General features: G+C 42.1%; 1 protein-coding gene across 1 annotated transcript in view; it reads right to left on the bottom strand.

Annotated features, from left to right (window-relative positions):
* Positions 1-12347, bottom strand: part of CRYL1 (crystallin lambda 1) — a 58548-nt gene extending 46201 nt beyond the window's left edge. The window contains exons 1-3 of the mRNA XM_069013809.1: positions 12238-12347; positions 9434-9541; positions 1824-1950 (exon numbers count right to left, since the gene is read on the bottom strand). Of these exons, the coding sequence (XP_068869910.1) occupies positions 1824-1950; positions 9434-9541; positions 12238-12269 (267 nt within the window). The 5' untranslated portion in view covers positions 12270-12347. The remainder of the gene's footprint in view (positions 1-1823; positions 1951-9433; positions 9542-12237) is intronic.
* Between the last annotated feature and the right edge of the window lie 1629 nt (positions 12348-13976).

Below are 13976 nucleotides of genomic sequence, written 5' to 3'. Positions count from 1 at the left end.
GGTTCTGCAATGGGTTGGGCCAGATGACTTCCACAGGTTCCTTCCAACATAAAATTACTTTGATTTTGCAACATTTGCCCAATGCCCATTTCGTAGATGAACTGATAGTGGTGGGGAAGGATGCAGCCCTCGATTTAATCTGACATGGCATGCAAGACCTTGCTCAAAAATCTTAAGATTTTGCAAAAGACTCTCTCTAACAGGACCAATAGCATACCAAAACTCGAAATGCCTGCCAGAGCAACAAGACCCAAGAATTCCATCACAGCTATGTTCAAGAGAAGATGGTAAAATAGAAGTCAGAACGCTAAAGAGATACAAAGCTGGCACTAAGAATGATTAGATCCTTACCGGTAGCATACAGAGAAAGTAAAGATGCTATACAGACATACCAGGTAGTAAGAAATGCTTGAAAGAGCAAAGGAAACAAGCAGAACTATGAGAATACTGGAAACAAGGCAGCAGCTTTCAGAAGAAGAAGGTAGGAAGAACGGTCAGTTCTTACTCACTGGAGTAGGATGGCCAGTGCTGTTTCACAGATAGCTGTGCCCTTTGTTACATCCATTCATAAATGGCCTGAAAGTTAGCTCATGAAATTTAAGTTGGCCATCATTATTACAACCACAAACATTTGCAGAAGGACTTTACAAGACTGAGTGACTAGACAATAAATTTGCAAATTAAACTCAGCAGAAGCAGGCAATACATGCATGAACACAATACTATGAACTAACAAGTTCTGAGCTCATTAGCGATGAAAGAGTAAGATACTGGGGGTGATAATGTATAGTTTCATGCTATGAAGAAAAGGAAGTGAACACAAAGGACTGTACCACCGTAAAAATCTAGAGTACATTCACACCTTGACTTCTGTGTGAGGCTTTGCCCTGCCTCCCATTCTCTCCTCCTCACTTCACCAAATTGGGAGGAATAAAAGGTCTGAAAGTCTGTCCTCTTTCAGTTCGATTTGTTATTAGGGTTGCACTGCAGCTAAGCAGACTGTGGAAATTTACAGTCTGATGCAGTGTGAGTTGTAAACTCTGAAGTACAACACAAATAAATGTAGAGACAGCTAATGATTCAACACTGGAATAATACTGGGGAGCCACGTAGGGTCGAAGATGCCAATCCTAATGAAAATTCATCTATACTTTATCCCAGAAATGGTCCCAGATTAGCCTATTCTCTGCACTATGTCCAATCCAATGAGCATATTAATAATTAAGCACCCACAAACTATCAGGTCTAGCAGTTTAGCTTGCTCCCCATTCCAATTTTACTTAGCAGCACAGATTCCAAACCTATGTATCAACCCTGGTTTTAATACTCTAATATTCCAGGATAGCTGTGTTTCACTACAGCACTCCCTCACAGTCAGAATAGTCAACCCATATGTCATATTCCCTGCCTTCACTGGGTACCTGGAAAGGAAAAAACACATTTTAGACCCAGCTCTAGAATGTGTGGTGCTCCCTAAGAGATAATCTGTCCCCAAAGAATCTCCTGCCCACCTTCACCTCACATTCATCTTTCTAACAGGTACAGTTGTTATTCTACATGGAGGTCAGCAATTCCCTCTCAGCGTAGCTGCCAGCCTCTCCCCCCATAACTCAGAATAAACTTGCAAGGAATCTAGTGCAGGAAATTCTGCACAGAGGCATGATCTCCCACATCAGGATACCAGGCTAGAAAGAACTTTAGCAAGCAGGACTGTATCTTTATGAGGTCAGGATGTTGAACTCTCCAGTGCCCACCTACTGCATGGCTCAGCTTTTGATCATCTTTGTAAACTGTTTGCTAGGAGTTGGCAAATCTTTGCTTACCTGAATGAAAGTAGCACCCTCTACTGCTGCCTTCAGGTCTGTACAAACGCTAATGAGAGCCAACTGCTGCTCCGCACTCAAAGCTCCTTTCAGGAATCCCGACTTCTCCATCTCTTTCATTTGTTTGCTGACAGAAACAACATAGACACATTTAAACACTTTATCACTGTTAAGCTACTATCAATTATTTGAAAAACCCTATTTACAAACCATGTACTATATTAGCCATGTCACTGCACACATCTATACAAAGGTTAATTTCAGTCATTTCTCCTTCCTCCCCCATCTTATCAGAGGTTTTTCTTCTCTTCAAGCACAGACATCTAAGATCTACTCCTAGATGCAAGATTGTCACCACTTCAAATTTGTTTTAACTGGTGCACAATCAGCAAGAGTTTTTTCCTGCTCATATTTAATGGGAAGCAAGGTGCCTTTAATATACTTCATCTAATTTTACGAACAGCTCTTTTGTTACACAGCCTCGCTGTAGAAACAGATTTTTACCAGTATAGAGATAAATAAATACATGTGATATAGCCAAGACTCCTTCCTAAAAACCCCATGCCACTACATTTTGGGGTTTTTTTAATGCCTACAGACCAAGTGTCAAAAAATTCAAGTAATTACTAAACTTGAAATGAATGCTCAAGTACACACCAGGGCTGGGACTGGACATGCCATTTTCTCAGAAAAGGTCTCTATAGGTTGAAGCCCTTGAACATCCAGAATAAGCAAGCCATTTTTCTAAACCATTATAAGCCACTTAGAGGAACAATGGCCACAGAAATTAGGTGGGATTAAACTGTCTGATCACAATCAACCTGAAGCTCTTTGATGTAGTCCTTATCATGGTTAAATCTGTCCAGTTTTCATCAGTTTCATCAAGCCAGAACTCCTCTGAGCCTTTGGTTATTAGTCAGCAAAAGCTGTTCATCCTCATGAAGACATGAGGAAATTGAGCTAATGAGTAGCAGCAGGAAAAAAAAATCCTTTACTCTTCCTATCAACTTAATTAATGACACAGCAAATGGATGGGTGAAAAGCACAGACTTCTACTTCTTAAGCAATCTATGGCAAGCAATAGGAAACAGAAATCTTCAGCTCCCTTTCCCAAGCTCAGAGGGAATATATACCACAGCGTGCTGGGCAGAAACTTCATTCAACACTTAAGGTTTCTAGCACTAAAGGTGCCAGTGCTTCATCTGTAAAGAAACAGGTGCCCTAAGATAGCATATCCAAACTTCTGGCTCCCTCACACCCTGTGAGGCAAGATAAGTAATTCAAAAGGTCTTAACAATCCATTCATTAGAAGTTCATTTCCCAGGTGCTCTTGCCCAAATCCAGCATACTCTTGCTTGCATGCTACATATATTGCTTAAAAAACCCCAAACCAAACTAAAAACACACACAAAAAAAGTTACATTTGAAGAGATCATATCAGAATTACTTCCTTCATTCTTTGTTCACTCTCATTGCAATACTACATTTGTCTCATCCTCCCAGGTTCCCCAAAATGACAGTACATGATTGGTGACTGAGGGATTTAAAAGAGCTAGAGTCATAGACTAAGAGATCTAGCTTCTATTTTTCTTCCCCAAGCTCTCACAGAAGCTTGCAGCACCCATCTCCTGTTTCATATCTTTCCTTCTCTGTCAGTGATAACCATCCTGCATTTCTGCTTTTCTGTCATAAACCATTAAGAATACACTGTGCACTGAGAATACCATTTCTTAATTAACCTTCAAAACTATCATCTTCATCTTTGGAACTTGAGGCTGGATTGATTTTTTTTACTCCTAAACAAAAAATCTTCCTGTTATCATAGCCAATCTTCATGTTAGCCATGTATTTAAATCAGTTGAAGCATGGAGTAGGAATTATGTGCGTTACTTCAATTTTGGCATTCCCTCCTGGAAAATTTTCATCTTTCACACCCTTTGCCAATCTACTTAATGATATTCTGATTGTTTTGTTCCACAAATAAATTTTAAGTCTTTCACACACTAAACCATCTTTATGTTCCCCTGGGGTATTAGATTGCTACAGAACTATGGGAAACCAATGTTCCCTGATACTTACCACATATTAAGGCACAAAGGTTTGTACACACAGCAGTGCACCACTGACCTCTACTGGATGACTTTTTAATGAAGGCAGCCTAAATTTTTAGGAGATCATCCCTCCGATGACCCCAGTCTGAGGGGGTCATTGCAGCCATGTTCATAGCACACAGGGCTTCACTCTGCAGCTGTATTGTTTGTGCAGCTCAGACAGTTTCACTCAATACCTGTAAGGTCTTTGAAGAATGAAGAATTCACATCCTTAAGGAAATACTACTTCCCCTTTGAGCTTCATCTACCCCCAGAGTTTTACTGTTGTACGTGTCTGCCCATGTCAATGCTATTCTGGGAACTGGGCTAGTATTTGCTTCAGGATAAGGCATCCAATCTATGGGAACACTCCCAATCACATAAAATGCCTGGAATGCTTGTGGTTACAAATTCTACTCTAAGAGTCTTTACAGAAGGACCCTGAAGGCAATGCTAAAAACTCACCTTGTTCACACCCCACTTGCCTCACCTTTATCCACAGCTACTACTGGGCAGTTGTCGTATTCAGCACATGCTGTTGCAACAAGAAAATACTTACTAGAATTAAGACCACTTAATCACAACCATATTGCCCACACTAACAAAAAGGGAAGGAAGAAAACACCAATCCTGTTCTCCACAAGTTCAGCCAGCCACTGTTGCCCAAAGACAAGAACCATTCATCAGTCATAGCACTACCACTAACGTGTCTGATAAATGAGAGGGTAGTCGGCGTGGGGAAAGCAACAAACCAAAACAACACCAGTCCCATATATTTAGCCTGAGACAGAACAGACCAAGTAGGTTTTTGCCAAGCTTGAAAGCTTTCAGGAAAGGAAATAACACCGACTCCTTGGACAACCTGTTACTCTGCGTACCAGGCAAATGTGAGCACCATACCTGTTCTCAAAACACAGCTTTAGTAATTACACAAATCACTCTTACTGAAATCCCCCTAGCTGCCCAGGGGACTCGCTACCACGCAGGAATGAGGTGAAAAGACAACATTTCCTTTTGGAGGTGTTTTCAACTCCGGAACAGTCAGACAGAACCTTTGTAAAGACAGAATCTACCCCCTTCCAAAGCCTATCAATACACTCTCTAGTTAGTTCTGCAAATGAAACAGTTTTGCTGAGCTAGTTAATTGCACTTTTGGGGGTGGTGGGTGGGCAGAGATAAAATCAAAAGGTAGAATCAAACGTATGATTTAGCACAAGTTTGATGTGCCAGCATCAGGCACTCAATACCAAACTATGTTCTGAAAAGAATCATCTAGTTAGAAGTTCTCCCCTCAAAGGAGATATATAAAACTATCAAGGAAGACCTAAGCCAAGCTGCATTTTACCCTTGATATATATACAGTACCAACACAACACAGCAATATATAAGACAGACTAGAAGACTAAGCCAGCAAGCCTAGTAATTAATCAATCTTTATCAGCAGCATAATTATGTTTAGAACAACAGCACAGTAACTACTTGAAAAAGTTTACATATTACAAGAATTATAAATTCATTTTTGGCAGAGCAGCATGCATTAAAACATTTCTGCATCCCATGTTTCAAGACTACTTTCAGGAATAGGATAATACCTGTTTTTCTAATTCTCATTATTTCAGAATTTATCAATCTTGCATTCAAACGGCACTGATGCAGAAAAAAGCATGCTGGATATGAAAAATTACATTTCCCAAGGCAGGCTACTGGAGCATGCTTTCAGTAGGTCCAGTGTGGCAAAAGGGTGTTCATTAGTTTATTTCTTCAACAGAATGAAAGGTTGTTCTGTTAGAGCAGACACCGGTTTAGCACACCACTGATACATCCCATTCGATGCAATGTGCAGTCATTCCATGTCCCTGGGCACTGACTGCTACATGCTGCTCAACAGGTAGATGTGTAGTAAATCCATCACACCACGCTGGGTCTTAGGAAACACTCTCCTTTTCTTGCTGCTTCTGGTCTACTGATTCTGTGGTAATCTGACACATATTTTCACTTGTTTCAGCAGATCCAAATTCCATGCTTTAATCTTATCTTTTACCCATAACCAAGTGTTTCAAGTAAATTTACAGAGTACATTCCAGATTTTCTATACAGGTACATGCAGGCTTTCATGATGATTGTATGTCCATCTCAGACTCATTCCAGTCCTCTTGCAGGATTACACACCCCTGCTGTCCACCAGCTGTTTTGAATTCATTAAATTAATGAACCCTCAGATGTTCTGAATTTCTACAAAAGGCAATGATTTATGGGTCAACATACTAAAAGGCAACAACATAAAATAGTTAAGTATCATTTCTGCCATCAAAAAAGTATCATCTCCTTTTAGAAGTAAAGTGGGTGCCGCTTACTACTCAAATCCCACTTTTCTTTTGTTTGGAAAAGGGAAACTACTGTCATCTGTACACTCCAGTTTCTCCTTAATAAGTAGTATCTCCATACACCAGAAGTTTGTGGACTGCAGACCAGAGCAGAATAAATACGTTCCAATACTAAAACAAAATAAACCACAAAATCCCTAAGTCTAAAAATTTCCCTAAAAGTATTTGCTATTTGGAGGGAAAAGGGAAAGTAAATTACATCAAGTTCAGAGAACCAGTCACCAGCTGGCTCTATCAGACAGCTCCAACAGACATTCCCTTGTTGCTCTCCTGTGGGCACACATTACCTACTCCAGCTCTTATACAAGTACCACTTCAGCAACTCAATGTGATTTTCTGTAGGTTGTGTGCTATGAAATGAGCGAAAAGAAGTTTGACCATATTTTGATAGATACAATCATTAAAACAGTGGTTGAAGAAACTGCGTAGCTCATATTCTTGTCACAAAAACTATGTTTTCCTGGAACTAGGCTTTTTAAACAGAGTGTTACAACAGCCAAAATACACAAGTTAATTATAAGTTAAGAACATCTTATGTAAAAGGCAAAACCTGCCTTGAACTCAACTGAACTTGCCTTGCACTTATCAATGACTTGGACGAAGGGGCAGATGCCTCCTCAGCAAGTTTACTGATGACACAAAGCTGGGAGGAGTGGCTGATACCCCAGAGGCCTGTGCAGCCCTTCAGAATGACCTTGACAGGTTGGAGAGATGGGCAGAGAGGAACTCTCTGAAATTCAACAAGGGCCACTGGAGTGTCCTGTACCTGGGAAGGAATAACCCCAGGCACCAGCACAGGTTGGGGGCTGACCTGCTGGAAAGCAGCTCTGTGGAGAAGGACCTGGGGGTCCTGGCGGACAACAAGCTGTCCGTGAGCCAGCAGTGTGTCCTTGTGGCCAAGAAGGCCGGTGGGATGCATTAGGAAGAGCACTGCCAGCGGGTCAAGGGAGGAGATCCTGCTCCTCTGCCCCGGTGAGGCACATCTGGAGTGCTGTGTCCAGTGCTGGGCTCCTCAGTACAAGGAAGACACGGAGCTCCTGGAGGGGGTCCAGCAGAGGGCTACGAAGATGATTAAGTTACTGGAGCATCTCTCTTACAAGGAAAGGCTGATGGAGTTGGGCCTGCTCAGCCTCAAAAGAGACAACACAGGGGACCTCAATAATGTCTATAAATATCTGAAAGGGGGGTGCCAAGCAATAGGAAAAGAGGCAACAGGCAGAAACTGGAACACAGGAAGTTCCACCTGAACACGAGGAAGAACTTCTTTACTGTGAAGCTAACTAAACACTGGAACAGCTTGCCCAGAAAGGTTGTAAGGTCTCTTTCCTGGAGCTATTCAAAAGCTTTCTGGATATAATGAGCTCTAGGAAACTCTGCTTGAGCAGGGAGGTTGGACTATATGACCTCCAGTGTTCCCTTCCAACATTACCCATTCAGTGATTCTTTGAACTCCTATAGGAGAACACATGCAGGCATAGGACAGTACAGACCCACTCAAATGGCACTCTAACCTATTACAAATGACATTCTATGCTTCATGTTTTCAAGCTGAAAACCTTGGAAGGCTAAAATCCTCATCTTGCTATTAGAAAAAGAAAAAATGTGGGGCAAGTGCTGGCTTTAGTAATGAACACCACAAAACTGCCACCTAATAATCCAGAATCTCATCGTGGCTACCACTATGACAGCAACTCTGAAAAAACTCAAAAGTTTGTGTCATCTAGGTGATGCAATTGAGATGTTTGGTCTAACATCCACCTGGAAAGAAAAAAAAGAAAGAAAAAAAAAAAAAAAAGATAGATTTTCCCATTCTTTTGCTATCAAGGCTTTTTCAGCAAATCTCACTAGACACCACATAGTTTAACTTCTGAACTCTGACAACTGACCTGACCTACAAGGGGTTCCTGAAGTCACTCCTGTTTGCTTTAAGCCTTGTTACAGAAAGCAATTAGGATGCAACACACCACAACCTTTTTTCAGGTGCAACCTGAAACAACCACAACCTTACACCCCACAGAGCTGACACACAAGCTGACATATGTCACTCCAAGGCATCGTGAAGGAAGAGCTGATGCATTTAGGTTGATGCTAATTGTGAAGTCATCTGAAGTTCAGCATTAAATGCCGATAGAGCAACATAAGGTTGTGTACAGAACCACTTTATAAATGCACTTTCACCCTCTCTCACAGGCAGATAAAAGCTGTATTTCCAGGCCCAGTAAGAAGAGGGTGCATAGGACCAGTTAGACATCTTCCTTCTAACAGAAGGACCAGGGGTCAATTAAAGCAACTTAGGAGCCAGGTTCAAAACAAACACAAGGGAATGCCTCTTCACGCAGCAAGCAGTAAACCTGCAGAACACAAAGTCCTTTGGCAAGGAGGCCACAGAAGGATTTGTATCAGCTCAAGGGAATGTTAGAGAAATACTCAGAACAAATGTAGTTAAGAGTGACTGAATAGATAGTTAACTTGTTGGCATTGAAGGTTGGGGGAGGAGAGCAGCCAAGACTTGAACTTGTAACTCTTGTAGTGTGAAAAGCACGAGGCTTTAGCCACAGTGGGGCAACAGAAGAGGGCTGGAGGCCTGCTGGCCTCAACCAGTGCAAGTGATCTTACGTTCACAGCCTCAAACCGGCACTCCTAAAGATGCTCTCCACTTCAACTATAGCTGATCAAATGACACTAGCAACCTGTTCTAGGACTCAAAAATATCAGTTTTAAAGTTTAAAAACTAGTTATAAAATACTAATCATTGTAGCAGGCCTTCTCAGCAATCCACCTTAACCCACCTCCACTTTGAAAGAGTCTTTGTTGCCTCTCTGTGCAAAAACTCTTATGTTCATATATTTTAAAGCTAGCCTATAAATAACCTAATGGTGGTAAGTACTATTTTAAAAAATTGAATTTAAACTTTAGCCCTTGAATAACTTAAAAATTAAATTCTCTTCAGGAGTGTCAGTGACACTTGGAAGCACAGTCCTTCTGACCTTAACAGGACCTGTACTTCTAATTTAAAGCCTTCTTCAAAGCCTAAAATCTGTGCTCCCTGAAATAACAAGATATGGCTATTCGTTCATAATTACAAAAATCCCACAGTTTCATTCCAACCCGAGTTATTTCAAGTCAGGTGACCTACCGAATATTTTCCAGTGCACTTGTTAGCTGCTGTTGTGCAATATCATAAAGTTTCACTTTGAAGCCTCCAGCAGCAAACACCATGGCCCAGCTGCGACCAATGAGTCCACTGAAAAGAAAAAAAAATAAATATCAGCCAACTAATAAAACAGCATTTAATAGGGGGAAGGAGGTCTTGAAAGCATCGCAAAAATGAAAACAGAGCTTGGACTCTTCGATATTTGATAAAAACTATCATTTACAAATTGATGAGAAACAAATCTCTCTAACAGAAATACCTTTTGCTGGCTGTGTATAGCAGCTTCTCTGAAAGCTGGAAGGAAAAAAATGGGGAAGAAAAACCCCAAAACAAAACAGAAAAAGTAGAGCAGGATTCAAATAGGAGGAACCACTACTTTGGGACACTGCACTCAATCACCAACAGTTTTGTCAGCCACAATCTTAACCTGGAGTTGGTTAATGGATTCATACTAAAGAGATTTAAAAAAAAATTTTTTTTTGTTCAGTCCATAGTCTGAGGACAGGCAGCAGTCCACTGGTCCAAGGGTGCAGGATCCTGCTTCAGAGATGATCAGAAAACCCAAGGCCCAGCTACTGAAGTGACAGCGTCCTCAGCAATTCAGAAAGTACCACAAGCACACGAACAGGGAAAGAACTCTCAACTGAGCATGGGTTTGATATTATTTTTCCATCTAGCCACCTCTAGCACTACTTTTATTTTTAGATGAAGTACTTTATCATGCTGGATACACACAGGAACAGCCTGCCTACATCGTTTGGTGAAATCACATTATTGAGCAATACATAGAAGAAATCTGTAGTAACTGACAATCTTATTACATCTTTTAAAGCAATGCAGGTTATAATTTTGTTAGATGTGTAGCAGGCAGCAGCCTTTTCAAATGGAAGCACCAAGGCACAGTGTCACAAGCTTACGTAACCTGAAATCACAAAAAAAAAATAGGAAAAAAAAATCTGTAACAGACACATCTATATCCATGACTGTTACAGCTGGGATTTTGATAATTACATGCATTTCCTATCACTTCCAAGATCACTGTATTTGCAGCATTAAACTTTAGTGATCTCTGGCAATTGAAAAATTCAAGGCCATTAGGGCATCAATAAAAGATTAATAGGGGAGCAAAAGTCAGAGATAAAGTAATAGGGCAGATGAGAAAATAAGGAAGAAAAAACAGGAACATGTTCAGCCTTTGGTTTAACCATATGTTTTTTCAAAGGATCAAAACAGGAAGTTTCAGGAAATAGCAGGAATCAGTGGAAATAAGGGACAAAAAAAGAAGTGAAGCTTTGTATTTAGTGCTGTTAAGCAGACAGTAAGGTCTCAAAACCTACCATTTAAAAGTAAAAATATACAGCTTCTCTGTAGTAAGCCCAGACTTCATCAATTCTGAGGCAAGGAACAGAACAAACTTGCAGAATAGGCATGGCCAAGGTTTGTTAGCTATTGTAGCCTCCCAACTAACAAGTATTTAAAAAATAAAAGCATTTGAATAATGCTTAAACCTTAACCTGACACAAGCACATCTGAGCTACCAGTATCTTTATAAACTGGCACTATCTCTCTAAATTGCACTTTAAAATTAAATTTTCTTAAAACACACAAAAAAATTTCTTTCACTTTAATACAGGTTTTTAGGATTGTGGGGTTTTTTTCTTTTGAACCACAGAGCATACAAAGTCAGTGGTAGGTATCAGATCTGCACTGTTACTCCATTGTATACAACAGCATCATTACCACCTGATGTTAGCAGATGTGATCCCAAGGCAGTGCTTTTTGACACTTTAAGCACTGTCCTTTTGGGCCCAATGATAGATAAAGTATTAACAACCAGATCTGCTCACACAGCTTCTACAGGTACTACCAAAACTAGGTTTAGTGCCATAGGAGCCACAGCAGACAAGAGCCCAACTCTCCTAACCCCTCACACACACCTATGGGGAATAAAACTTCCGTGAGTGCCAACAGCAGGAGCCAGCTTGGTCAGTGTCACACAGCAGCACGGAGACTCCCATCCTGAAGCTGCAAGTAGTCTCACTAATAAAGTTTGCTGCAGCACACATTTGTAGCACCAAGGTACAGTGGTGCAGAGGGGACTGTTACTGTGTGGCACATATTTTCTCTCCCCTCCAAACTCTTGTTCAAGTAAAGAACTTTAGGTTCAGCTCAATGAGAGGATGAAACAATGCCAGAATGAAACACAAGCCAGAAATACTGCTGACCTTTGTGGCAAGTAAATATTACTTCAGGAACGTCTAAGACTAATTTAGGAGCTTCTTGACATTGTTGACAAAGAGGATGTTAAAGCTGTGCTTGGATTTCTCCACTCCTCTTGCACTTACACACACACAAGGCATTGCAATGAAAAGGGGCGGCAGTCTTTCAGACCTAAAGGCTGACTTACTTCGGTAAAGATGTTTGTCTGCTGTTTGTTTTAAAGTAGCACTGAGCTGTCAAGGGCTTAAGCAGAGGCGCTCTAAGGAGCCAAGCAGGTGCATTCCCCCCCCCTTCCCGACATCCAGCAGCAGCAAGCCCCCGCAGCTCGGCACAACCCACCACCTCGCTGACACAGCCGACGGCTGCAGCAGTGGGGACAGCTGAGGCAGGGCCGTACCCGCCACTGAGTCCCCAGACCCCCTCCCCGCAGGCCGGGCCGAGCCGGGAGACGGCCCCCAAGCCCCTTCGCACGCCGCGGACATCCATCCCGCAGGCGCCGCGCCGGGCCGGGCTGGCACCTCCTTCCCAGGGCGCTGTACCCGACCGCGGGCGACGAGAGGCTTTACCTGCCGATGATGGCAACCTGCGAGGGCTCCATGGCTGCGGGGGCCGCGACCGGGAGATGCGGGATGGGCAGCGGGATGAGCCACCTCTGCCCTGGGCGGACCCGCCCCTCCCGCAGCTCCCGCGGCTCCCGCCATGTCACGGCCGCCCATTGGCTCCGCGGCCGCCACCTTCCCGGAGGGCCGAGCCTGCTCGGGGCCGGGGCGGAGCTGGGGAAGGGCCGGGCCGGGGCGGGACCGTGGCCGGGCCGGGGCGGAGCGGAGCGGCTCCCGCGGCCGGAGCTCCCGGGTCCCGTCCGCCGCTGCTCCCCGGGCACGGAGAGATGTCTCCGCCACACCACTCACCGCCCGCTCTCAGCTGGGCCGAGACCAGCTCATCTCCTCCCCCGCCAGAGGCAGTACTAGAATACATCAAACCCCATTGCTTCTGACACGGGCACAAAGGGATTTCAAAGTAAAGTCCAAATTTGAAAGCAATTCTGTCTTTCATGTTAAGTAAGGCCTTATTATTATTAAAAATACTCTCTTCTTGAATTCTGAATGTTTTTTCCTGTTCTTGGCTTTCGTACAAAATCTGTTTAAAGTTGTGCCAAAATGTGATGTTACAATGTTAACGTAATACTTTAAGCCGCTCTGTAACATACACTGTTCCTATTGTCGTGCTGCATTACACACTTTTTCCAGTTTGGTGTAGTTCTTACTCGTCTACATATTGCTCTGCAATCATGCCAGATATTCCTGAAAAGAAACAAAACTTAATATTTTAAATGCTTAATTATTATCAAAGATTATATTACTGTACTCTTAATATAGCCAAAAAATACTTTTAAGGTTTCTTGTCTTTTTGAAAAAAAAAACAACAGCTGAAAAGCAATACATTTGATTCCAGAATAAAGGTTTGATAGTTACTGATGAATTTCAGTAAACCTTTGTTTGGCTATCCTTTGGAACCTCTGTTCAGTTTATAATTTCTTCTAGTTTCCAAGAAAAAAAAAAAAAAAGGCCAACATAATAATTTGGTACATCTGTCCTGTTCACTGACACTTTGCTAATTCCAATCACATTCAACAATGAGATGGAGAATTCAAAACTATTAATTCCTAAAGGCTTCATGAAGACTGCTCAACGGATAGCAGGTGGAAAACCAAACTAGTATCTCCTTGGCTTCCTGACCTTAATACAACCCATGTAAACTGAGATATGCCAGTAGCTGGGAAGTGTTAGTGGAGCAAAGTAGCAGTAAACTGGGCCATTGGAAGATTTAAGGCAGTGGGACAGAAAAGTGCAGGATGCTGTGCCAGTTCTGCTGCTCAGGGCTTGTGTAGGCTGGCGTAGAAAGCAGCATTTTAAGGTTTTAGCAAGTACCAGTTTTGCTCCTTTGAAGACTAATTCAAAATGGCATGACGTGACACATGTTCTAAACACAAAGACCTTTGTATAGCCAGAGCACAACTGAAGCAAACAATGTATGCTTACTTTGTAAACTCAGGTTTTTACTTCAAAGGAAAAAATGACAAGTTCCTAGAACATAAAATTAATGTCACCTGGGCTTGAGAAAAATGGTTTTTTCTCAACAACATCTTTCCCATCACTTCCATTCAGAAGTACTTATCAGTTATTTTAATACTCTTTGACCTCCTGAGATGTATATTTATACCTTACTTGTCATCAGCAATAGACTAAGTGACAAGAACCATTGCAGATCTACAAATGGATTCAGAGAATTAAAATCTCAGCTCAGG

Source organism: Aphelocoma coerulescens, chromosome 1, assembly GCF_041296385.1.
Source record: "Aphelocoma coerulescens isolate FSJ_1873_10779 chromosome 1, UR_Acoe_1.0, whole genome shotgun sequence".
NCBI classification, from domain to species: domain Eukaryota; kingdom Metazoa; phylum Chordata; class Aves; order Passeriformes; family Corvidae; genus Aphelocoma; species Aphelocoma coerulescens.
Note: the sequence above shows the minus strand (reverse complement) of the source record. Positions and strands in the feature narration are given on the sequence as shown.